This window comes from Moschus berezovskii, chromosome 8 (assembly GCF_049115385.1).
Source record: "Moschus berezovskii isolate FMDL1 chromosome 8, NW_MosBer_1.0, whole genome shotgun sequence".
Taxonomy (NCBI): Eukaryota; Metazoa; Chordata; class Mammalia; order Artiodactyla; family Moschidae; genus Moschus; species Moschus berezovskii.
In genome coordinates this window covers 94,227,839-94,253,863 of record NC_142467.1, presented here as the reverse complement: position 1 = coordinate 94,253,863, position 26,025 = coordinate 94,227,839, and the positions used below count along the sequence as shown (strand labels likewise).

The following is a 26,025-nucleotide window of genomic DNA, read 5'->3' as shown; positions in this document are numbered from 1 at the left end:
CCCGACATCCTGGCCCCCTCTGCCTCCTGGTCCCAGCTCTTCCCATGACATCCTGTGCCCTCGCCCCTCCCATCCGACCTTCCCAGAGCATCCCCCCTCCCCCGGCCCCCACAGCCCCAGTCTTCTGAAGTTCCCCTGAGCCGGCAGAGGGGCTGCTCCCTGAAGCCACGTCTGTCAGCAAAGATGAGAAACCACTGATAAATTTTTGTGTTCTAACTGTGCTGTGGACCAGCCACTTTGGTCTCTGAAACCCTGTTGCTATGGAATAATGCTTCATGTCTCTTTTATTATATATCGATATCTCTCTATATATATTGTTTGTGAAATTACCTTCCTTTGAAGTTTTGCTTTCTTTGTGTTGGAATTTGTTTTTTTTTTAATTTCTTTTTTTTGTTGTTGTTATTTTCTTTCATTTGAAAGAAAAAAAAAATTTTGACTGGGGGGAAGGAAACAGCCCTGTTTATATTTAAATTGTTTTCCACTTTTTTTTTCCTTTTTTTCTTTCTTTCCTTCTTCCTTTCTTTCCTCCTGCTTTTCTTTCTTTCCTCCTCTGCATTCCGTCTCCCCATCCCCCCCAACCCCGTGCATCTCCCTCCCACCACCGCCACCCCCCGACCCCACATCTCCCGCCCACCCCACTCCCCCAGTCCGCCGCGTGGCACCACGGTTCTCCATCTTGCCCATGAGCCACGAGATCATGCCAGGTGGCAACGTGAACATCACCTGTGTGGCCGTGGGCTCACCCATGCCATACGTCAAGTGGATGCAGGGGGCCGAGGACCTGACGCCCGAGGATGACATGCCCGTGGGCCGGAACGTGCTAGAACTCACAGATGTGAAGGACTCTGCCAACTACACATGCGTGGCCATGTCCAGCCTGGGCGTCATCGAGGCCGTGGCCCAGATCACAGTGAAATGTAAGCAGGGGCCATGGGGAAGGCAAGTCATCTCTATGCCTCAGGTATAGGCCGGGCATAACGATGGAAAAACTTCTGAGTTACTTTTCTGGCTTTAGTCATTCCTGGCTGTGAACAGGAATGAGACCCAATCTTGTTCTGCTGAGCTCACAGTCCAAAGTGGGTGATACCATGTAGCCTGGCAGTTATGATGCAGGCTGATTAGGGCAGTGACAGGGGCCATGGAGCACCACTCAGACCCCCAGAATAAAGGTGCCAATTCCCAGGAAAGCTAAATCAGGGGAAGACTAAAAGTTGAACAGGAATGAGCCAAAACAGATGGAGAACATATCTAAGAAAAGAAAACTGCCTGTGCAAAACTCAGAGAGATGGAGCATTAGGGAGTAGGGAGGGATTACTGACTCTCTTGATGTCTCAAGTTTGTGGTGAAACTCAGAGGAGGGTGCCCCCAGATATTTTTTCTAGCTTTGGAACAGGGGCCAGCAGACTACAGCCCATGGACTGAATCTGGCCCTCCACTTGTTTTTATAAATAAAGTTTTATTGACACCTGCCTATTTGCTCACAACTGGTTTGTGGCAGCTTTTGGGCTACCATGACAGAGCTGAGTAATTCTTAGCACAGAAGCAGCCACCAGCAATACATAAGCCATATACCTTGCCAATACTTGCTATAGATGGTAGGCTAGGAGTCATTAAGACAGGGGTTACCACCAAAAACGGAGAAGGCAATGGCAAGCCACTCCAGTACTATTGCCTAGAAAATCCCATGGATGGAGGAGCCTGGTAGGCTGTAGTCCATGGGGTCGCTAAGGGTCGGACACGACTGAGGGACTTCACTTTCACTTTTTACTTTCACACATTGGAGAAGGAAATGGCAACCCACTCCAGTGTTCTTGCCTGGAGAATCCCAGGGACGGGGGAGCCTGGTGGGCTTCCATCTATGGGGTCACACAGAGTCGGACACGACTGAAGTGACTTAGCAGCAGCAGCAGCAGCAACCACCAAAAAAATGATGGCTCTGAGAGGGCAGTTATGTGACTAAAAGTTACACAGCCTTGAGGGTTCACAGCCAGTATGCATGACATTTGAACTTGCCTCCCACCCACAGCTCTCCCCAAAGCCCCCGGGACTCCCGTGGTGACAGAGAACACAGCCACCAGTATCACCATCACGTGGGACTCAGGCAACCCAGACCCCGTGTCCTACTACGTCATCGAATATAAATCCAAGAGCCAGGATGGGCCATACCAAATCAAAGAGGACATCACCACCACGCGTTACAGCATTGGTGGTCTGAGCCCCAACTCAGAGTATGAGATCTGGGTATCGGCCGTCAACTCCATTGGCCAGGGTCCACCCAGTGAGTCGGTGGTCACCCGCACCGGCGAGCAGGCCCCCGCCAGCGCGCCGAGGAACGTGCAGGCCCGCATGCTCAGTGCCACCACCATGATCATCCAGTGGGAGGAGCCGGTGGAACCCAATGGCCTGATCCGGGGCTACCGGATCTATTACACCATGGAGCCCGAGCACCCCGTGGGCAACTGGCAGAAGCACAACGTGGATGACAGCCTGCTGACCACCGTTGGCAGCCTTCTGGAGGACGAAACGTACACAGTGCGCGTGCTGGCCTTCACCTCCGTGGGCGACGGGCCACTTTCGGACCCCATCCAGGTCAAGACTCAGCAGGGCGGTGAGTCGCCTGCATGACGCACGACTTCCGGGGGATGGGAGGACAGAAGGATTTGGGAAACACGACCCGCGAGGCAGTAGGAGGCGGCCATGCGGTGATGTGCCTCTGAGCACACAGAGGAGACCATCTTACCTGGAAGCCACCACACAGTTTATTTGGCCTTTTTCAAATATTTTCACACTAGTGTCGCAATGCAGGAGGGTGTCCTAGAAAACCCAGATTTCTGGCTACCTTTGGAAAAGCCGATCTGCACGCCCACACACAGGGCTATAGTTGGTAGCGATGCATCTGAGAAAAGGGGTGTGGCCTCCGCTGGCCTCCCTCTCCTTTGTTATGCCCCTCCCTCATCCATCTCTGAGTTTGAGAACCTCGACTTGCTGCTCTCACTAGAGCGATCCATGCCCACTGGATCGCTGAAATAACAGAAAGTATGTTAACCCAAAGTCCTGAAGGCAGGTCTCTCACAGTGTGGGTGAAGGACTGGGGGTAGGAGTGTGGAACAAACAACAGGCCCCAGGGGGGGTGTCCCTGGGAAAAGAAGAGAAATGAGAACAGTGGAGAACATTCTGGGAGCATCCAGGACCTCATAACCCTTCTTTTTAGGGCAGTGCTAAGCTTTAGGGAGCTCTTTTGGGGGAGAATGGGAACCTCGAAGGTTGGGTACCCCATGCTGGTGGACCCCCTCCCCAGCCTCTCCTCGATGATACCAGCCCTCTCGCCTCTCACCCACAGTGCCCGGCCAGCCCATGAACTTCCGGGCCGAGGCCAAGTCAGAGACGAGCATCGGGCTCTCCTGGAGCCCCCCGCGGCAGGAGAGCATCATCAAATACGAGCTCCTCTACCGGGAAGGCGACCACGGCAGAGAGGTGCGTGGGTGGCGTGGGGGAGGGGAGGGCACGCGCCCCCCTCCCCTCCCCAAGCACCCGCTTTGGGCGGCTCTCCCGCCTTGCTGAGCCGGTGCCTGTGTCTGTCTCTTCCTCCTCCTCTTCCCCCCTTCCCTTGCTACTTACTTACTTCTCTTTTCTCCGTCTCCATCACTCTGTGTCTGGCTCTGTCCCTGATGTCTGTCTGTCTGTCTGTCTCTCTCCATCCGGGTCTCTCTCCTCGCCCCTCCCGCAGGTCGCGAGGACCTTCGACCCGGCCACGGCCTTCGTGGTGGATGACCTGAAACCCAACACGGAGTACGCCTTTCGCCTGGCGGCGCGCTCCCCGCAGGGCCTGGGCGCCTTCACCTCGGTGGTGCGGCAGCGCACGCTGCAGTCCAGTAGGTGTCTCTCGGACCCCGCCCTGACCTGCGGGGGGGGGACCTGGCCGGCGCCTGTGCACTGACCCGGGCGGGGCCTGCGCAAGGGTGGGGGGCGCCTTGGCCCATCCCACCTCGCTCCTCCACCTCGGGCGCAGGAGAATCCTGAGAATCCCGCTGAGCCCCAGTTCCCCCGCCACTGCAGTGGGGGGCTCGCCCGTGGACCCAGCAGGCCCCAGTTTCTCCATCTCTCCTGGGGACAGCCATGGCCGGTTTGACTCATGGCACCTTCTCTCTCCGCTGCCTCTCCTGGGTTTGGGGCTTGTGGAATAAGGGCCACATTGCGCCCATTTCACAGGCATTTGGAGGGGTCCGTGAGACAGTCACAGCGTGCACCCCATCCTTCCCAGAGAGCAGAGGATGCAGAGAAGACCCCACCTTCCCAAATGGCCCTTCCTGGCCCCCAAACAGGGGTCCCCATTGGCGGGGGCCGGGGTGGGGGAAGTCAGAACTGATGCCTGGTCCGGGGGGAAGTGCAAGGCTATCCAAAACGTAGGGCTTTCGAATTCCTGGAGTTCTTCGCTGTGCCCGCCCGGCCTCCCTGTCACAGAAAGTCACCTTTTGGACAGAACACTGCAGCTGGCTCTAGGCTGCACCGTGGCCCCCGCCCCACCCCCCCCCACCTGCTGAGCTCAGGGTCGAGGCTGGCTCCTCCTCCCGAGGCTGGCTCCTCCTCCCGCCGCCCCCCTGCCTCCCCCTCCTCCTTCTGCCCACTCCTCTCTGCTCAGTCTGGCCCATGTGGCCCCCGCAGTGGCCCCTCCTTCTCCTCCCCCCCTCACCCCTCCCCCCCCCGTTCAGTCAGTCACGGGGGCAGCTACCCCAAGCCTATGTTCCGGAAGCCGCCTTGGTGTTCAAACCTTCAGGCACCCCCTAGGCGTGTGCTCACAGCGGGTCACGGGTCAGTCGAGAGATGGCAACTCAGGCCAGAGTGTCTGAGCTGCTGGAATCAGGGGCCTCGGAGACAGCACCCCGCCCCTCCTCCGTCACCCCTGGCCCCCTACCCTCCTCCCCGCCCCGCTGGGGCCCAGCCAAGCGCTCCGCAACTCACAGGCGTGTTTGTGCGTGAGGCGATCAGTGAGGGTGTCCTGTGGCTTGGGCAGCCACGTGAGAGACCGGCACAGGTGCCGCGAAGGTGAGTACACGCTGGTCTCCAGCGAGTTCACAAAAACGGCCCACCCTGCGTGCACCCGCTAGCCTGTGCCCAGTGTGCTGGGCTGTGCAGACAGTCCAGAGCCCAGATGCAGCCCCCTAAACTCTTCACCTCGCTGCCGCTGCTGAGAGGCATGCCTGTCAAGGAACTGGGAAGCTGGAACCATGTCCCCCCCCCCGCCAATGTGCGCATCCACGCCACCCCGCCCCCTCCCGAGAAGTCACGCAGGTTGGGCCGGATTGTGAAGGAGGCGGCCGCCAGGGTCGTCAAGAAAGCGGTGTGGCCCATCCACGCAAACCTCCGGGGCGGCCCAGGGCAGGGAGTGGGGGAGAAGGGACTCCCCACTTTGCACCCCAAGTCGGTTGGGGCGCAAGAGAACTGGCAGCCAAGACGCAGGGCCAGGCGTGTGCCCCCCCCTCCCCGGGGAGTGCGGGCTTCTTAGGCTGAACTCAAGGGTAGGTGGAGGCCAGACCACTCAGCCGTGGGTCTCCCCAGACACCATCCCACCTTCCCGCCTCGTCGGCACCAGCCTGGAACTGCAGCGTGCCCACACTGGGGCCGGAGCAGGGCTGCACGCCCCACTTGCGGCCGGAGACCCACCCAGAGCTCGGTCTGGCCTTGTAGGTCGGCACTCCGCCGTTCCCTCCCTCGTAAGAAAGTCTTTTAAGTTAGCAGTTGAAGAGTGGAAGGTAGGTAACCAGACTGGGAGTTTTCTGGAAGGCGCCTTTCTTTCTTTTATTATGGTTTTTCTCATCGTCACCACCATCATGCTTGTTTCTTCTTTTGTTACGGTTTTGGTTTTGGTTTTCCTCCCCCTTTCTCAGCGAATCCATTCCTTCCGGCACATTCCTCAGTTGTTTTTTCTGCTCCTGCCTGACTCCCCGCTCCCCTGGGCACTTTCGGTTGGGGTGGCTGGTCAAGAAATGGGGGAAGGGGCCCCCAAGGGTCTAGCTCTGGAGGAAGGAACTCCAGTGTTTCTCTTTAACTGAGTCCAGAGAGTCATTCAGGCTGCAGTAAGTCATTTGATGGCCTCTGGGGTCCCAGGCGGCCTGACTGATGGCTTTGAGGACAGGCCTGATTCATCCCTGTGTCCCAGACCTTGGCAGAGGGTGTGCACAGAGAGAGTGGCCCGTAAACACACATGATGAACTGTCAGGGCTGGTGAAGGTTCTGTGCACCTTGACCTCCAGCATGGCCAGTGACCTCTCTGAGCTGCCCACAAGGGGCGGCAGACTCTAGAGTCATGGGCATTTGAGGGGGTGTGACTCCAGGCATCCTTAACTGGCCTGAGCTGATAAACGCACTGGCTGAATTCTGAATTGCCAGCTGCAACCAAAACAGCCTGTGGACAGCTGCTGAGCCTGTTTTCAAGTCCTGGCTCTTACCACATGCCCTAAGGGCAGGCCACTTGCCTTTTCTGGGCCTCAGTTTCCTCACCTGTAAAATAGGGCCTGGCACCCAGTGGGTACACAATTAACAATAATACCAGGCAACCCGGTGGGCTTTGAAACCCATTTCCCAGGGACGTAGGGTGCGAGCGGAGAGGGGCTACTTCTGGCCGCTTAAGGGGTTGTGAGAATTAAATGAGGCACGATCAGTGGGCCACATTTTGAGTCTGTAAGAGGCCGAGGCCGCTGGGCGTGCAGGAGATGCTGAGAATGTGAGGTTTGTTATTAGTAACGGTCTTAACCCAGGGCCTGGCCCCTCGAGGGTGCTCAGTGCATGGAGACTATTACTGACACTCCATAAAGCCCTGAACACACACAGTTGGTGCTTAATGCGTGAGAACCATCACTGTTACTTATCAAAGCCCTCAGCAAGCTGCCTGGCACACAGTAGGTTCTCCATAAATGCAGCAGCTATTTTCAGTCTAAATATGGATTGACAGGGTGCTGGGCCCAGAGTTGGCACTCCATGAATGGAGACTATTATTAGATTGTTACAGGCTCAACCTGGTCCCAGGCACACAGTAGGTCCTTGAAACATGGGGGCTACGATGATCACTCTGCAAAACCCTTGGCCCAATGACTGGCATCCAGTAAGTGCTCAATAAATGGCCTGGTGCTGGGCACATAGTAGGTGTTCAGATGGAAGCTACTGTCAGTCTGGAAAGGCCTAGCATGGTGTCAGGCAGTTTTTGCCCCATTCATGGAGAGCTGTTGTCTGCAAGGTTCTTGGCTCTGTGTGTGTAAACAGTAGGTCTTCAATAAATAAGAACTATACCATTTTTATATAGGGCCATCAACACAGTGCTTGACACATAGTAGTTGCTTAAATTGTGGAGATTATTGCTGTTATCCAGTAGTAACAGGGCCTGACACATTGTAGGTGCCTAAGAGATGAGAACTATGAATGTTCTACAAGGCCCTTCATACAGTACCTAGCACATAGGAGGTACTAATACATGGGAACTGTTTTTCTTTTTCCGTAAAGGCCTTAGCACAGGGCCTGGCATGCAGTAGGCACTGCCTAAATGGCAGCGGCTACATCTATTGTCAGAGGGCTGTTAAAAGACCAGCCTATGGTAGGTGCCCAATAAATGAGGCATACTGTTGATCAGTAATGGGCTTAGGGTAGCATCAGGTGCACAGTAGGCGCTCAGAACAGAAGAACCATGAGTTATCAAAAATTTGGCACACAGTAGGTGCTGAATATGAGCTGTGTTACCTGTAAAGCTCTGGCCCCGGAGCCATCACAGTAGGCATCTAATACACAGGGGTTTTTATTATTACTCTGCATATCCCCTGGCATGCTAGTTGGCACACAGTAGGTACTCAAGACTCAGGCATTGTTTTCTTTGCAAGTGAGGCCAAGGAGTAACTACTGGGGTGCCCCCCAGGGTCGCTGGCGGTACAGGTTTTCAGTAAATGAATCCTCTATTTAACCTATGAAGCTTTTAGAGACACTCCTAGCACATAGTAGCTGCCCAATAAGTGGGGCTTTTACCGCTGTTCCCGAGCACGTAGTAGGTGTTCAGTAAACTATTGTTAACTGTTATTCCATCATTGGTGCTGTGCCCAGCATATAAGTAAGTGGAACTTTTGCTATTCCTCAGGCACGGTACCTGGCACACAGCAAGTGTGCAATAAGCATTTTACTTTTATTCTATAAAGCCTTTGGTATGGTGCTTGGCATATAGTAGGAGCTCAATAAGTACATGTTTTAACTGTTGTTCAGTGAACCCCTTGGCACTATGCCTAGAATGTAGTATGAGCATGCTAAGTCTCAGTTGGGTTCGACTCTTTGCGACACCCTAGAATGTAGTCCACCAGGCTCCTCTGTCCATGGGATTTTCCTGGCAAGAATACTGGAGTGGGTTGCCATGCCCTCCCCCAGGGGATCTTCCCGACCCAGGGAGAGAACCCGCGTCTCTTATGTCTGCTATATTGGCAGGCCGGTTCTCTACCACTAGCACCACCTGGGAAGCCCTGACATAGTAGTGACTGAATTAACAGGGCTATGAAGCTTTGGCAGCTGGCACATAGTGAGTGCCCAGTAAATGAAGCTTTCATTGCTGTGCCTTTGTCACAGTGCTTAGCACACAGTGGGTGTTCAGTAGATATGCACATTTACTGTTACTCTATCCCTGTGCTATGCCTGGCATACAGTAGGTATTCAGTAAATAAGTACACTTACTTTTAACTCTGCGAAGCCCTTGACATTGTGCCTAGCATGTAGCAGGGGCTCAGTAAATAGATGTTCTTACTGTTACTCTGCAAAGTCCTTGGCACTGTGCCTGGCACATAGTAAGTGCCCAGTAAATGAAGCTTTTATTGTTTTTCTACTGGCACAGTCCTCAGCACGCAGTAGGCCTTCAATAGATAAGTACCTTTACTGTCTTTCCATCCCTGGTGCTCTCCCTGACACACAGTAGGTGTTGAATAAATAAGTACAGAGTTGCTGTTATCTTGTGACCGGCAGATAATGGTGCCCAGTAAATGGGGCTTATATTGCTATGTCAGTTGTCACCATGCCTGGCACATAGTAGGTGCCTAGTAAATAGGACTTTCACTGCTCTTCCCCTTGGCCTAGTGCACACGTGTGTGCTCTGTGGGGACTGTGTTTCCCCTCTCCGTGAGACCTACTGTGTGCCAAGCACAGCCCCGTATGCTGAGCGCAGCCTTCTTGGCCAGCCCTCCCGGCCCCCGGCCCCGCCCACCTGCCCATCTCACCTTTGGTTGACACCCACTTCTTTTGGGTTCGACTTTTTTCTTTGGTTTGGTTCTGTTTTGTTTGTTATCATCTTCTTTTTTATTTTCTCTTTCCCATCTTTTGTTTCCCCACCCCCCCTGCCCATCCCGCCTCCCTTCCCCGCCCCCCACGTTCTCCCCCCCAATAGAACCGTCAGCCCCCCCTCAAGATGTTAAGTGTGTCAGCACGCGCTCCACGGCCATTTTGGTAAGTTGGCGCCCGCCGCCGCCGGACACGCACAACGGGGCCCTGGTGAGCTATAGCGTCCGCTACCGACCGCTGGGCTCGGAGGACCCGCAACCCAAGGAGGTGAACGGCATCCCCCCGACCACCACCCAGATCCTGCTGGAGGCGTTGGACAAGTGGACGGAGTACCGCATCACGGCCGTCGCTCACACAGAGGTGGGACCAGGGCCTGAGAGCTCGCCCGTGGTCGTCCGCACCGACGAGGACGGTAAGCACCGACCCCGGCCCACGACCCCCAGGCCCCAGGCCGGCCCCCGCTGCAGAGCCTTCCGTCCCTGGAGAACTGGGCTGGCTGGTGGTCAGAAGGTACAATACAGGCAGGAGAGGGCTACGCGAGAAGTCATCCCGGGCTCCTTGATCATGGAATTCTCCGTACTGAGCCTTCTGGGCTGCATTTTCTTTGAGCCTTGGGCCTGGAACATTAAGCGGGCAGTGTCCTGTATTTTGGTCTGGTGGTAGAAACCATGGCAGTGGAATGTCGGAAATAGCAAGCAACAATGGCAGGAAAATTAAGAGGTCCGTGGGACCCTAGAAACCCTGTTTTTAGACTCTTGAGATAACCCAGGATTTGGAGCTCCTTGGGTCTGAGCCATCCGACCTAGAAAGTAAGGAGATGGCATGCTGAGGATGGTTAACCACTGGCTCCCCGGGCTCGGAGACTGATTTGCAGTACTGACCAATTTCTGTGGTGTAAATATCAGCAGTGCTGCCACGCTAGAAAGTTGTAAGGTGCTAGTCACATAGTAGAAGCTGAGGTTCATGGGGGGAAATGCAGCAGGCAGCTCCCCCAGTAAAACTGCAGGAAACCCGGACCAGTTGCTTTCTGGGCCATTGGCCTGGAAGCTTCGGTTGGCAGCCCCACATTTTGTCCTAAGCATGGGGAAGAGAGGAAGCCATTCTTCGTGCCAGATCTGGGGTCAGGGGCAAGGTGAATGGCAAGGGCTCTGAGCTTGGGGGCTGGCTGAGAGAGTGCCCCAGTGTGGAGTGGGCTGGCTGCACCCTGGAGTGTAGAGAAGCCTGCAGCTGAACTGCCTGGGTTCGCATCCCGGCATTGTCTCTTAATAACTCTGCGATCCTGGAGTCAATTCTCTGTGTCTCAGTTTCCCCATCTGTAAAGTGAGCATAAGAGCCCGTATCTGGCAGGAGTGATCTGAGGGTGGAGTCAGTGTGGGTAAAGCTCTTAGGATGGGGCATGCAGGACCTGGTCGTGTCTGGTGGCCCTGGGCATGTGGTCTAGGCTCTGGGAGCCGCAGTTGCCAATCTGTAAAGGGGGTGCACCATCAGGGCTCGCTCCCCGGGCTGTGGGAGGTGTGCGGGAGGTATTGCCTCCTCGCCAGTGGGGAGCGCTCAGAGTGCCCGGTTAACCGGCAGTCACTCGTCACCCTGGCATCGGGCAGTGGCGCTGCCCGGGGCGGGGCTGGGCACCCCAGTAACGGCCCCGTCCGCCCCCCCCTCCTCCCGCCAGTGCCCAGCGCGCCGCCGCGGAAGGTGGAGGCGGAGGCGCTCAACGCCACGGCCATTCGCGTGCTGTGGCGCTCGCCCGCGCCCGGCCGCCAGCACGGCCAGATCCGCGGCTACCAGGTCCACTACGTGCGCATGGAGGGCGCAGAGGCCCGAGGGCCGCCGCGCATCAAGGACGTCATGCTGGCCGACGCCCAGGTGGGCGGGGCTCGGGGCGGGGCCTGGGGCGGGGCGGGGTCCCTGCGCTCCGGCCCTCTCGCTGCTTCTCTCTCTTTCTCTCTCTCTGGCTACCTCGCTCACCTCCTCCTCTCTCTCCTGCCGCCTCCTCCCCGCTCAGTGGGAGATGGACGACACGGCTGAATATGTAAGTAGTGCCCCCCCCAGCCACTGTCAGTGCTGTGAGTCCACACCTCCCTGCACGCCCCTTGTAAAAGGGTCTCCTCCCCTGGGCCCCCGATGCACACCCAGTGTACCCTTGGAGCGTACAGCCTCGGGTTTTGCATCAGATAAACCGACACCTGCTGGGGACCCTGGAGATATCCATTAGCCTTCTTACCTGAGTGACCATTGGACTCCGCTGCCCTTTTGCCTCCCCACCCCCGTCCCCTAGGCGGGCTCCCCGCTGTGGTCTCCCACACATCTTCCCTCCAACTGTTTCCACGGCGTTGCCCACCCTCCTCCACCTTTCAGCCTCCCTTAATGGACCCAGGCCTGGGAAGTTAGAACAGTCACTTTCCCACCTAGCCTGACTCTCTTATCACTTGGCTCAGCCTTCCCTTGAAATTTCTCTCAGGCCAAAGTGCCCCTCCCCATCATTTTGGCTCTGGGGTGTCGGGGGAGTGGTCCTTGGGCCCCAGGTGGGACAAGAGGCCTGTGGAACAACTGTTTCTACCCCTTCAAGCTTTCTCCGGAGGCCCTGAACCAGAGTCAGGATGACTGTGTGGCTCTAGGCAAATCACTGTCTCTTTCTGGGCTGTCTTTCTGCCCCTAAGACGGGAACCACGAGCTCTTCTGAGAGCCCCGAGCCCGATGTTCAATTGACACAGCTTCACCCATTCCAGTGGCTCTGCCTCGTACTCCCCACCTCATGTCCCAGTTTTGGGGGGATGTTCCCACCTGGCTCCAGGTTAGCCCCTCCAGCCAAGAAGACCCTGGGAAGGACAATGTCTGAGGCTCAGGGGCAGGAGACCCCCTGTTTGTGCATCCTGGCCCCCCTCCTTGTGCTCCTGACGTGTTGGTGTGCATGTATGGAAACGTGGGCACACGTGTGCCTGTGGGGGAGGTCAGGGTGCTGTCAGTCCCTGAAGGAGCAGTGATTAACTGAGCACTTGCTCTAATGTAGATCTGTGCCCGGTGCCATGGACACAGTGGTCACCAGGACTGCCCTGAGCCCACCTTCCTAGGGGGTCACGGTCCAGGGGAGAGGGATAGTACTTGGAACATGCACAAATGCATGTCTAGTTACAGCTCTGGTGGGGACGGGGTGTAGGCAGTGGTGTAAAGGCTTGAACGGTCAGCTCTCCAGGCAGGAGGGCAGGTGGGCACAGTCCTGACTGGTGTGGCGTTTGCCCTTCTCCATGGTGTAAACATTCCCACCACATCAGTTTCAAGCTACCGACCAGGTTTGCGGTAGCTCATCATTAGTATGTCTGTTACACAGATGCGAGAGATGGAATGTGGGTGAACAACAGGGTCGTAATGTGTAGCACAGGCAACTGTTCAGTATCCTGTGATATTCTTACCTCTTGGAGCTTGTAGCCTCGATTTTGCATCAGGTAAATGGGCACATGCTGAGGGCCCTGGAGGTATCCACCAGCCCTCTTACTTGAGTGGCTCCTGGACCACAGTAGAAAAGAAAATGGAAAAGAATGTATAAAAATACGTATACTGCTGCAAACTTGGTACAATTTCAGATATAAAAAAAGAATAACCTTGAAAGTGTAAGTATTAGTTAACACAGTAAAATAACTAGAGAGGGATGGGTTTTGAGTATTTAATCCCTTTGTTTTTACTATTTATTTGATTGTACATTTATATAACTTCATTTTTTATAGTTCTTTAAAAATGTATTGTTTTTGGCTGTGCCGGGTCTTCGTTGCTGTGCAGGCTTTTCTCCTGTTGCAGTGAGCATGGGCTTCTCATTACAGTGGCTTCTCTTGTTGCGGAGCACAGGCTCTAGGGCACTCAGGCTTCAGGAGTGCATGGGCTTAGTTGCTCCACAGCATGTAGGATCTTCCCTGACCAGGGGTTGAACCCATGTCTCCTGCATTGGCAGGCAGATTCTTTACCACTGAGCCAACAGTGAAGCCTCTATAATTCATTTTCCATCACCATTGTGTTTTAAGAACTGGCTTGCAGATTTTCTGAAAGTCTGACTGTTGGCTTTTGAGAGCTGTTGTAAGGAATCTCCAGCACTTCAAGGGACATAGTGGAGGCAGGTGGGATAGCCAGTTCAAAGGCCTCGGGGCGGGACCATGTCTGATGTGTAGGAGAAAAAGCCAGGAGGCCCGTGAGGCTAGAGCAGAGTGAATGAGGGAGGGGACAGGGCAGGCCAGTCAGGGCCTTGTGGGCAGCAGGCGGTGGGAGGGACTTGGCTTTTGCCCCTAGGGAACTGGGAGTCCTGGAGGGCTGTGTTCAGAAGAGAGTGGGACCTGACTCAGGTGCTCACACATGCCCTCTGGAGGCCGCTGCAGGGAGGACAGACTGGGTGGGAAAGAGTGATAGCTGGGGACCAGAACAGAGGGGTGGGCATTGCACTGGTCCAGGTGGGCCGTGACAGGTGTCATGAGGCCACGTGTGCCCATCTCAGCATGGACATGCTTCGTGTTGAGGTCTGTGGCATGAGCTCGGGTGCACGTCTCTGCCCGCGGACTGGGCCCTGCATCCGCCTGGCTTGTCCCTGGCACGGGGAGGAGGGTGGGCAGCCCAGGTTGCATCACTGATCGCTACCCCTGCCCGCAGGAGATGGTCATCACAAACCTGCAGCCTGAGACTGCCTATTCCATCACGGTAGCCGCCTACACCATGAAAGGCGACGGCGCTCGCAGCAAACCCAAGGTGGTAGTGACCAAAGGAGCAGGTACAAGGCTGTCACCGAGCCCTTTGCCCTCAGAGCATCCTTGCAGAGTTCTTGAGCCCGTGGTGTGGGGGAGGGCGGGAGGAGGCACCAGGAGGGAGGAACAGAGCGAAGGGTGGGGGTTGTTCAAGAAGACACTCAGACTCAGCGTGGTCCAGCCCCATTCAGCTCCAGCCAGATGGAAACCTTCAACACCCTACTCTTTTTGTTTTTGTTTTTTTTAATATATTTATTTGGCTGCGCTGGGTCTTCATTGCGGCATGTGAACCCTTAGTTGCAGCTCGTGAACTCTTACATGCTGCATGTGGGATGTGGTTCCCCCAGCAGGGATCAAACCCGGGCCCCCTGCATTGGGAACACAGAATCTTAGCCCCTGGATCATCAGGGACAGCCCTAAACAGGCAGTTCCTAACTTCTCATCCTCGGGCTCCTGTTCCCCCTGTGCTGATAACTCTTCTCCCAGCTGGCTATCTTCTCCACATCCTTTAGGTCTTTGATTAGTCTCCCTCCTTGGGAAGCCTTCTCCAGTCACCCGCCCCACACCCCCCTTCCAGCCAACAGTCGTGGCCAGCTCTGCTATCTGCACCCCGTGCCTCCCCTATCCCAGCTCTGATCCCCACAAGCAGGTTGTCATTTCAGGGTGGTGTCTCCGTCTCCCCGTGGTACCATGAAGCCTCCCCTCCTGGCAGCTCTGCCTTAGTTACCCCTCTGGCTCCTCCTGTCAGTCCTGAGAGGCTGGTCCTTCACCAGCCAGGATTAGCTGAGTGAGGAGAGGCAGCTGTGAAAACGTAAGGGGAGGGCATTGCAGGCAGAGAGCATAACCCAGGCAAAGGCTCAGAGAGGGGAACAAGTTTGGTGTGTTCCAGGAACAGAGAAGGGCCCCCATGGCCTGCATCTTTCTTCTCACCACAGACCCTGATATTCAAGGCCTCCCAGCTGGACACAACATGCCTTCACACTGTTGCTGGCCCATGCCCCCTGCTGTGCTTTTCACCTGCCTAGTATCTTTGTCATCCAGCTCCCGTGTTACCACCTCCAGGAAGATTCCCATATCTCTCCTGCCTCTCTCAGGGATGTTATATTAGGGTCATGCTTGCTAAGCAGAACCTGCTGTATACACTGTGATTGTTCATACCACCTTCCATTAAAGGCCCTGATAAGTCCTACAGCAGAGAAGCCTGGTTTCACGTGTAGCGCTTCAGCACTGCAGGACTTCTCAGGACTTTGATGCATTGATTACTTCCCAAACTGTGAGGACCATGGGGGCAGAAACAGGGTTTTAGACACTCCTCCTCCATTCCATTGATGCTAATGAGATGCTGGCAGGAGGCAAGAGATGAGTGACTTACTAACTTGAGATCCATAGATGAGGGCCTGCCGTGACCTCTGTGGATGTTTTCCTTTCTTGGGTCCTCTGAGTCCCCTGCCTCCTCACTGTTCCTCAGTGGCTGTTCCCTCTGCCTGAAGCACTGTTCCCCCCCAGACCTCCTTGTGGCTCCCCCTTTCACCTCCTTCAAGTCTTTGCTTTTGAGCACGGCCTTCCCAAGATGGCTTTTAAAAACTGCAGTTCCTTGGGACTCCTCTGGTGGTTCGGTGGTTACGACTCTGTGCTTTCACTGCCAAGGGCCCAAGTTCAATACCTGGTTGGGGAACTAAGATCCCACAAGTGGCCAAACAATTGCAACCCCACGCTGTGCTCCGGAGCTGGGGGTTGATCACGTGGCCTTGATGCCTGCCCTGTATCCCCCCACAGTGCTGGGCCGCCCCACCCTGTCGGTGCAGCAGACCCCCGAGGGCAGCCTGCTGGCACGCTGGGAGCCCCCGGCCGGCGCCACCGAGGACGAGGTGCTGGGCTATCGCCTGCAGTTCGGCCGCGAGGACTCATCCCCCCTGGCCACACTGGAGTTCCCGCCCACCGAGGACCACTACACCGCATCGGGCGTGCACAAGGGGGCCACGTATGTGTTCCGGCTGGCGGCCCGGAGCCGAGGCGGCCTGGGCGAGGAGGCGGCCGAGGTCTTGAGCATCCCCGAGGACACACCCCGTGGCCACCCGCAGATCCTGGAGGCAGCCGGCAACGCCACGGCGGGCACCGTCCTGCTCCGCTGGCTGCCGCCCGTGCCCGCCGAGCGCAACGGGGCCATTGTCAAGTACACAGTGGCCGTGCGGGAGGCTGGCGCCCTGGGCCCCGCCAGAGAGACTGAGCTGCCGGCGGCGGCCGAGCCGGGCGCCGAGAACGTGCTCACGCTGCAGGGCCTCAAGCCCGACACGGCCTATGACCTCCAAGTGCGGGCCCACACGCGCCGGGGCCCCGGCCCCTACAGCCCCCCCGTCCGCTACCGGACGTTCCTGCGGGACCAAGGTAGGCGCGCGGTGACCCCCGCACCAGAGCCGGACCGGGCCTCGTGCCCACCCCCACCCCAGTCCCCTCCCTCTCCCCTGCCCAGGTAAGTGGTCACTTTTCTGCTTCCACGTGGACGCTCAAGGCGAGTCCGGACCCCGAGGCTCCGGCGTTTGGCAAAGGTGGGACATGCCTAGGTGGCACCGCTGCCCCCACCACCGCCCCCCACCCACCCACCCACCCCGTCCCCCTCCCCTCCTCCGCCTCCACCTTCTCTCTGCAGCTGCGCCGTCTCCCGCAGGAGGGACATGGGACAGGGCCAGGCAGGGCCGGGCCAGGGCCAGGCAGTAAGGCCACGGGCACAGCGGACGACAGGGAGTGCCTGGGCCGCCCCACCCCCGCCCCATACCCCTGCCCAGCCCCCCAGCACTCATGGGACTCTCTCCTCTGCTCTCTCCCACCTGCTGCTGTGTGGTACAGTCTCGCCCAAGAACTTCAAGGTGAAGATGATCATGAAGACATCGGTCCTGCTCAGCTGGGAATTCCCAGACAACTACAACTCGCCCACCCCATACAAGGTGCGCGGCTTCCTGTGGCATCAAGACGGGGGTTAGGGTGTGGGGGGGCGGGGCTCAGCCAGGGTTAGGGTGTGTGGTGGGCTGGGCTCAGCCGGGGTTAGGGTGTATGTGGGGCGGGGCTCGACCCAGGGTGAGGGTGCCATCTGGAGTCAGGGTAGGGGGTCCGTTGGACTGGCAACTGGGTGGGATATTGGGGCTCAGCCTGGGTTCGGGGCTCAGAATTGGGATGCATAGTTGGGACTCAGCAGGGGTCGTAGTTCAGAGGGGGAATTAGGGTTCAGTCAGAACTGAGGCTTAGCCTGGGATCAGCTAGGATTTGAGGCTCAGTCTCTCAGTCTCTAGTCAAGTCTAAGTATGGAATCAGGACTTTTTAAGGATTGGAACTTTGAATTGAGACTCGGCTGGAATTGAGAATCAACTGGGTTTGGAGCTCAGTCTGGGGTCGAGATTAAGTCTTGGGGTCAAGGCTTGAAATTAGGGCTACAGTTGTGATCGAGGCTAAGTCTGGGATCCAGGCTCGGTGAGGACCAGGGCTCACCCCAGAGCTCTGCTGAGCTGGCCCGCCCCACAGATCCAGTACAATGGGCTCACGTTGGACGTGGATGGCCGCACCACCAAGAAGCTCATCACTCACCTCAAGCCCAACACCTTCTACAACTTCGTGCTGACCAACCGCGGCAGCAGCCTGGGCGGCCTCCAGCAGACAGTCACGGCCTGGACCGCCTTCAACCTACTCAGCTCGAAGCCCAGTGTGACCCCCAAGCCCGACTCTGATGGCTTCATCGTGGTGTATCTGCCAGATGGCCAGAGCCCTGTGCCTGTCCAGTAAGCTCAGCCCACCCCCTCCAGGAATTTGCATCCCTCCCCGAGTCAGCTGTGTGACTGAGGGCTGCCGCTTGACCTCTCAGCACCCCGCTTTTTTTTGCTGGTCTGTGAAACAGAGATTACATTGGTGCCTTTTCGTGCGGTTGCCCTGAAGGTCCAGTGCCTCTCATAGATGTCACCACTGAATGTGGCCTCCAGCACTCTCTCACACCCTTGCGGGCCTGACCTGCTGCTAGTTCTGGGTTCTCAGACTGATGGGGAGACAGAGCTGGACACAGACAATCTCAGTCCCATGGTGTGGCAGTGAGAAGCGCAAAGGCTAAGAGTCCCAAGTAAGGAGAGGAGTACTCTGAGAAGCAGGGGGAGATTGAGAGTTACAAGACTGCGTGCGTGTGGAAACTGGGGTTTTGAAGGACGTATGGGAATTTGAGAAGTATACAGTTAGCCCTTGAACAGCACACATTTGAATTGCAGGGGCCCACCTATATGCATATTTTTTTTTTATTCAACAAGTACACAGTACAGTACTACACAGTCCACAGCTAGTTGAATTCATAGATGGAAAACCATGGATGCAGAAGGCCAACTGTACTTACATGTGGGTTTTCCACAATGCAGGGGGGTTTGGCACCCCTTAACCTCCATGTTGTTGAAGAGTCAACTGTAATTGCACAGGGTAGGCTTTCTAGGCAAAAGGTACAACATGATCAAAACCCTGGAGGCTTGAGTCAGAAATTACAGTCCTATGTGACCTGGGCCATACACCCGTGGTATGAATGGAAGGGAAGATTCAGAGAGGGGCGGTGCCCTCACTCAGCCCAGTAACATCCCTTGCTCGTGACTGTAGACAGCCCTCTGTGACTCTTGTCTCCTGCCAGGAACTACTTCATTGTGATGGTGCCACTGCGCAAATCTCGTGGTGGTCAGTTCCTGACCCCACTGGGCAGCCCAGAGGATATGGACCTGGAGGAGGTAAGGGGCTGGGGCCCAGACACGTGCCAGCTTTCAGGAGCCCAGTGACTCCCAGCTGGGTTCTGAGCAGCCCACACCTCTGTCCCCACAGCTGATCCAGGACATCGCACGGCTGCAGAGGCGCAGCCTGCGGCACTCACGTCAGCTGGAGGTCCCCCGACCCTACATTGCGGCTCGCTTCTCAGTGCTGCCACACACCTTCCATCCTGGGGACCAGAAACAGTATGGCGGCTTTGACAACAGGGGCCTGGAGCCTGGCCACCGATACGTCCTTTTTGTGCTTGCTCTGCTGCAGAAGAGTGAGCCTGTGAGTCCCGAATGGCATCTGCCCACATCCAGAATGCCTGAAGTGGCCTCAGTCCCCAGAGCCCTGACCTCAGAACCAGACGCGGATCCTCCCAGCTCCCTGTGGTCAGAGCTGAGCAGAGGGAAGGATTTGAGGTTGAGGAAATCCCAAGCAAAAGGATTTTTAGAGGAAAGGACTTTGGAGTTAGGGCTTTGATGGATGTATAGGAGTTCAGTAAAGAAAAGGCATCCTGGAGTTTGCATGTGCAAAGGTCTGGGGTGCAAGAGGAACAAAAAGGACCTAAGAGTGTCTGAAACAGAGTAGAAGAGGGGAAGAGTGAAGATTGGCCAGGGCCAGACCACTATGGTCAGTATTCTTGGAAGCCATAGGAGGGTTTAGAGTAGGGGATGGACACAGATTTGTGTTTGAGGAAGACCCATTTGGCCACTGTGAGGGCGGTGGGCACTGATGGAAGTCCCCCTCACCCCATTTCTGCAGACATTTGCGGCCAGCCCCTTCTCAGACCCCTTCCAGCTGGACAACCCAGACCCCCAGCCCATCGTGGATGGCGAGGAGGGGCTCATCTGGGTGATCGGGCCCGTGCTGGCTGTGGTCTTCATTATCTGCATAGTGATTGCCATCTTGCTCTACAAGAAGTGAGCCCCTTGCGTGTCCCCACTTGACAGGAGGGAGGCCTTCCTAAGGGTGGGAGGTTTGGAAAGATCCAGGGAAAGGTTGCCTCAGAGAAAGATCACAGAAACCATCTGTGGCCCAGACAGGAAAAATAGGGCTCAGAGAGGTTAAGCCTCTCTGATCAAAATCACACAGCCTGAGAAATGGCAGTGCTGGCATTCCAACCTGGCCAGTGATTTGACTCCTGTTAAGTCCCATGCAAGATTGGGGAGTGGGGGGTTCTCCCTTTGTCCTGTTCATTTAAAGTCACGTGGGACATGTCCCAGCTTAGAAGGCTGAGACAGAAGTTGGAAGGGATTAGCCCCGTTTTCTGGAGGCGAAGGTTCAGGGGGGAAGGAAAGCCATCCACGGTCGTAGAAGAGGCTCTGGATGGCCAGCCTGCCCTCACCTGTCTTCTTTCCCTCCTTCTCACCTGTGTCTGCTTTCGGGAGCAGTAAGCCTGATAGGTAAGAACTGGTCCTGCCCTTTGGAGGTTGAGGACAGGGGCTGGGGTGGCACCTCGCCCACAGGATGAGTGGCAGCCTAGTTGTTCCGACCTTTGCACGTGTGTCTGTGCGTGGCTGTGGGAACCCGAGTTGCATACAGCTGGGTCACATGTCTCTGTTTGCTCGCACAAAGCAAACGAAAGGACTCTGAGCCCCGCACTAAATGCCTGCTGAACAACGCCGACCTCGCCCCCCATCACCCCAAGGACCCCGTGGAAATGAGACGCATTAACTTCCAGACGCCAGGTATGTGCTTATCCCGGGCGCCAGGAACAGTACTGATGGGAGGGAGGTAGCATAGTAGGAGATGAAGCGGCCCCCTCGGTGGATCCCCCCACTGAACTGTGCCTGGGGCAGTTCTTCAGTCCCAGATTCCTATGTGGCTCTGGGCTTGGAAGTGTCCTGGGGTTAATCATGCTTACAATCTAGGGAGATTTTTGAGAAGCTGCACTCAACTGGTGGCTGCTGTCTTCTCCAGGAGCTTAAAGGACATCTTCAAAGACAGAAGCAAACATTTTCTGAGTCCTCATTCCTTCTGGCAGAAAAAGCTCTGCTTCTGTTCACACCTCTAGTCTTAAGGCCACTCAGTGGTGGGTGTTTGGGTTTTTTCCACCCTCCCCGGGGAAGCGCCCCTAGCAAGGAGCAAAAATTCCACTTCCACCGCACTCTCTCTCTCTCTCCCCTCTGTGGTCACATATGCTCATGCTCTCCCGGTTTCATTATAATTCCCTGTTGATTAAAGAGGGTTCTGCTGAGTCCCCTGCCACGCGTGGTGGGAGAACTGAATCAGGACCCTGCCCTTGATCGTCTTCATGTGCAATGCCCGCTTCATTCCCCCCTCTCCTCCTCCTCCTTAATGGGCTCATGCCAGCTGCTTCTAACCAAATTAAGGGATTTTCAGTTTAACTGAGGGCTGCTGTTCTCTCCTTATGAGCTCATAGCATGGTGACATCTGCTGTTCTCTACCTACACCCTGATCTTCACTGTCTCTGAACTGCTTCCTGTTAACTTTTGATTCCAACCAAATGGAGATTTTTAAACATTTAACTGATGGCTGCAGTCCTCCATAATAAGAGACCATGGGGGCTTCGATGGGCTCATGTATAGTCTTGCATGCTACTCCTAATATATTTCTTTTTCTTTTCTATTTCTGGACTGTGTCATGTTAGTTCCATGTTTCTCCAAATGAGGGTTTTGATCATTTATGTTTACCTGATGGCTGCAGCCCTCCACAGGTGATCATGAAAAGTCTCATGGCATCCCTTGTAGTCTCTTCTTCTTTTCGTCTCTGAACTAGCTTATGTCAATTCTGTTTCCATCCAGATGAGAACTTTACATGTGTGTGTTTAACTGATGGCCTCTGTCCTTCTTACAGCTCATGGCATGGGCCCATATGTTCTTCTGCCCCCAAGTTTCTCCCTCACCATCCTGCTTCTCTAAAATCCCTTCTGCTGACCCCCAACAAGGGACCCAAGGCCAGGTTGGTTGGGGGTGGTGCGGTGCGGGGACAACAGGTTGACAGAGGAACCTAAAAGCTTTGAGAGCTTTCCAAAGTCATAGCTGGAAATCAGGACTCGCCAGTGTCCAGTTGAAGTGACGCCCAGCCACCGTCGTGGGTTCTCTGGTTGGGGCCCTGGCAGCCGTGTGTCCCTCACTTGTTGAAGTCGCTCTGCATCTATCTGTCCGTCGACCACTGTGCGCGCACCCAGCGAGGGGTGGGGGGAGGTGGGCCCCCTCCCCCGCGTGTTTTCATTTATTTATTGTTTGCTGTTTCTGCAGATTCAGGCCTCAGCAGCCCCCTCAGGGAGCCGGGGTTTCACTTTGAAAGTTAGTTCCGGTGTCTCTCTGTTCTTGGCTTCCTTTCGCTCCTGTTTGTTTTCATCCTTGGTTTCTCCATCCGGCTTCCTCTCTCTCCGCCCACCTGTCCTGCGCTGGCTTCTCGAAGGGGGCAGGGGTCTGGTCCCCTGGGCCCTAAGGTGGCAGGTTGTGACTGCGCGTGTGTGTGTGTGTGTGTGTGTGTGTGAGAGAGAGAGAGGCAGGAGGAGAGAGAACGGGGCTGGGAGCAGGGATGTAGGGCACAGGTATGTGTCAAAATACATGCGAGAGGCAGGGGGACCCACGAGTCCAATAGACACCGGCCTCAGGCCTCTTAGACGTGGGCCCTGGGGCAGCACCCAGGGATGGCGAGCAGCACACACGGGCTCGGGACAACAGCCCTTCAGCAGTCAACTTGGCAAATCCCTATAGATTACCACCGGTGCTTGGGTGCTGGCACCCAGCTGTCAGTCTCCCTTCCCGTAGCTGCTGAGTGAGTGTGTGTGTGCGCGTGCATGGCTGCTGGGCCCCCAGGAGAGAAGAGTCTGGCAGGCCTAGAGATGGGGAAGAAACACCCACGCCCACCCCATCATCCTACACACACGCACCCCGTGTCTCCCCTCCTGGGCCCCTCAGCTCCACCTGGCGGAGGACTTTTTGGTCCCTCCGATCCCCAAGGGGGCAGACAGGGGTGCGGGCCTCCCACCCTCACCAGGGGGATGATATTCCAGAAGGTTTAGCCAGCCACATCTGCTTCTTCATCTCTGTGTCACCTGCCTGCTTCTTGCCACAAGGCACTAGGAGCTTGAAGTCCTGCGGGGCAACCCTCCCCCAGCACCTGCGTCCCCAGCTGGTTGTCGGGGGGGCCTGGGGAGGGTGGGGGAGACTCCACCTAGTGCTCCTCCTCCAGGCCTGGGTTCCTCGCCCCCATGGGGCCCACCCTAAACCTTCCTCTTCCCCGCCACCCCCTCTAACCCGCAGCTCGTCCATCGCAGACTCACTCCGTAGAGCACCCCTGCCCCCACCCCTCCCTGGCCTGGCCACCCCCCCCCCCCGAGTGACTGGCCACATGGGCGGGTCTGCTCTCCCTGCAGGCATGCTCAGCCACCCGCCCATCCCCATCGGGGACATGGCGGAGCACACAGAACGACTCAAAGCCAACGACAGCCTCAAGCTCTCCCAGGAGTATGAGGTGAGCCAGTCCCCCACCTCCCACCCTCCTGGAGCCCACAGACGCCCACCCTGACATCTGCTGCCTCCCGCTTCCCACAGTCCATCGACCCGGGCCAGCAGTTCACGTGGGAGCACTCCAACCTGGAAGTGAACAAGCCCAAGAACCGCTATGCCAACGTCATTGCCTACGATCACTCCCGCGTCATCCTTCAGCCCATCGAAGGTAGCGTGCGGGGTCCCAGGCTCCTCCCCAACAACTCTGGCCTGTCCTCATTCCATGGAGAACACGTAGACACCATGTCTCCTCTTGGCCAGGGGGGCCAGGCCAGAGAGGACTAGCTAGGAGATAAGTAGGGAAACTGAGGCCTGGTCCAACCCTACCCAGGAGCCATTGAGAAGTTTTGCATCTGTATTTAACTGATGGCTGCTATCCACTACAGATTTCCATCCATCCTTTACATCTGTAGCTCTTATCAGGGCAGCTTCACCACACAGGACATTTGGCAGTTTGTCACAGCTTGGGGTGGGGTGCTGTTGGCATCTTGAGGGTGGAGTCCAGGGATGCCACTCAGTAGCTTGCAATGCAAAGGACAGCTCCCAACATAGAACAGTCTGTCTCCAAACGGCAGGAATGTAGAGGCAGAGAAACCATGGAGTATATGTGCCATGATTTCCTTGGGGATAAACTGGGGCAGTCTCAGAGGGCTTCCCAGGTGGAGCCAGCCTCGGATAGAGCACCCCCACTGATCTCTAGTTTCTTCCCTACCCGCGGCTTAGGCATCGTGGGCAGCGATTATATCAATGCCAACTACGTGGATGGCTACCGGCGGCAGAACGCATACATCGCCACGCAAGGGCCACTGCCAGAGACCTTCGGCGACTTCTGGCGTATGGTGTGGGAGCAGCGCTCGGCCACCATTGTCATGATGACACGGCTGGAGGAGAAATCGCGGGTGAGGCCTGGGCCCTGTGGGCCCCAGCCCTGAGCTGGCCCCGGCCCCCACTCACCTATGTTCTCTCACCTGGTGCAGGTCAAATGCGACCAGTACTGGCCCAACAGGGGCACGGAGACCTACGGCTTCATCCAGGTCACGCTCCTGGACACCATCGAGCTGGCCACGTTCTGCGTGAGGACATTCTCCCTACATAAGGTAGGGCCCAGACTGGGACTGCGGGGCTGTGGGAGGGGGCGATGGTGGGCAGAGAAGGAAAATGAGCTTCTGCCCTGAGAACTCCCCACATTGACCCAGGCTGGGCGCTTTCTCAAGTGGTCGTTTTATGGATGGGGACAGTGAGACTCAGGGGAACAGCTCTTGTCTCCAGCCATAGCAGGACAAACCAGCAGAATCCAACTTGGCAATGAACCTCTGCTCCCCTCACTGGCAATCGCCATACCCCACCCCGAGATCAGTCTTGACCCCTTCCCTCACCCAGCCTGGGTTTATGGCAGGGTCTTGGCCATGCAGTCAAGGGGCCTCCAGTCTTAGATGGAGGACAGATCGGGCAGTCGGGGCTGAGGTAGAGGGAATCTTCACATATATATTTAACTGATGGCTGCTGTCCATCACAGGATTCCGTGTGTCTTACTCAGTTGCAGCATTTTGCCATTCAGGGGACATTTGGCAATGTCTGGGGGGCACTTTGAATATTTTTATTTTTATTGACATATAGTTGATTTACAATGTTGTGTTAACTTCTGCTGTACAGTAAGGTGATTCAGTCATATGAATACATAATTTTTTAAATATTCTTTTGCATTATAGTTTATCACAGGATATTGAATGTAGTTCTCTGTGCTGTACAGTAGGACCCTGTTGTTTATCCATTCTGTATATATAATAGCTTACAGCTGCTAACCCCTGTTTCCCACTCCAGCTCTGCCTAGTTCATTTGTGCCATGTTTTAGATTCTGCATTTATTATCATATGATAAGTGTTATCATATATGTGATAGCAAGTGTTATCGTATGACACAGTGACTTTTTATCGTGTGATATGGTATGATTCTTAGACTTTTTTCATTTAGTGTGATGATCTCTAGGCCTACCCATATTGCTTCAAAAGGCATTGTATCATTCTTGTTTGGGGCTGAGTAGTACGTTGTATATATGAACTACATCTTTATCCATTCATCCGTCAACAGACAGATTGTTTCCGTGTCCTGGCTGTTGTAAATAGTGCTTTTGTGGACATAGGGGTGCCTGTATCTTGTTGGAGTTTTGTTTCCAGATATGTGGCAAGGAGTGGGATTGTTGGATCATACGTAGTTCTGTTTTTAGTTTTTTGAAGCACCTCCATACTGTTCTCCACGGTGGCTGCACCAATTAATATTCCTGCTGCCGGTGTTGGGGGGCTCCCTTCTCTCTGCATCCTCTCCGTCCCTTGGGATTTGTAGAGTGTTTGATGTATTTCTGTGGAGAAATGGCTACATCTTCTGGCCATTATTCAGTTACGTTGTTTGTTTTTTGTTGAGCTGTGTGATTTCTTTTTCTGTTTTGGAGATTAAGCCCCTCAGTTGCACGGTTGACCAGTATTTTCTCCCTTACTGTAGGCTGTCTTTTTGTTGTGTTTATGGTTTCCTTTGCTATGCAAAGGCTTGTAAGTTTCATTAGGGTGCCATTTGTTTATTTTTATTTCTAGTGCCTTGGAAGACTGGGAACACTTTTTATTGTCTTGTAGGGAGAGAGAGATGCTCTGGCACCACTGTGTTTCCCTGGCAGCCAGCCAGGTGCCCTTACATAGAGCATTACCTGGCACAGGTGCCAGAAACCTGAGTAGAAAGACAAGAGTGAGTAAAGGTTTTCAGTTGGTTCACACATTAAG

At 55.6% G+C, this 26,025-nt stretch overlaps 1 protein-coding gene across 5 annotated transcripts in view; it reads left to right on the top strand.

The window, feature by feature from the left end:
* Positions 1–26,025, top strand: part of PTPRS (protein tyrosine phosphatase receptor type S) — a 110,873-nt gene that overhangs the window by 76,481 nt on the left and 8,367 nt on the right. For 2 of the 5 annotated variants that reach the window (XM_055428983.2, XM_088838904.1), the window contains exons 7-25: positions 648–917; positions 2,027–2,608; positions 3,341–3,474; positions 3,728–3,872; positions 9,401–9,706; positions 10,964–11,157; positions 13,921–14,038; positions 15,789–16,397; positions 16,857–16,954; positions 17,526–17,779; positions 18,658–18,751; positions 18,843–19,058; positions 19,536–19,693; positions 20,349–20,461; positions 21,995–22,042; positions 23,125–23,222; positions 23,303–23,426; positions 23,981–24,156; positions 24,235–24,354. In XM_055428983.2, coding sequence (XP_055284958.1) covers positions 648–917; positions 2,027–2,608; positions 3,341–3,474; positions 3,728–3,872; positions 9,401–9,706; positions 10,964–11,157; positions 13,921–14,038; positions 15,789–16,397; positions 16,857–16,954; positions 17,526–17,779; positions 18,658–18,751; positions 18,843–19,058; positions 19,536–19,693; positions 20,349–20,461; positions 21,995–22,042; positions 23,125–23,222; positions 23,303–23,426; positions 23,981–24,156; positions 24,235–24,354 — 3,857 coding nt within the window. The remainder of the gene's footprint in view (positions 1–647; positions 918–2,026; positions 2,609–3,340; positions 3,475–3,727; positions 3,873–9,400; positions 9,707–10,963; positions 11,158–13,920; positions 14,039–15,788; positions 16,398–16,856; positions 16,955–17,525; positions 17,780–18,657; positions 18,752–18,842; positions 19,059–19,535; positions 19,694–20,348; positions 20,462–21,994; positions 22,043–23,124; positions 23,223–23,302; positions 23,427–23,980; positions 24,157–24,234; positions 24,355–26,025) is intronic. The other 3 variants (XM_088838906.1, XM_088838907.1, XM_088838908.1) reach the window with 3 other exon arrangements.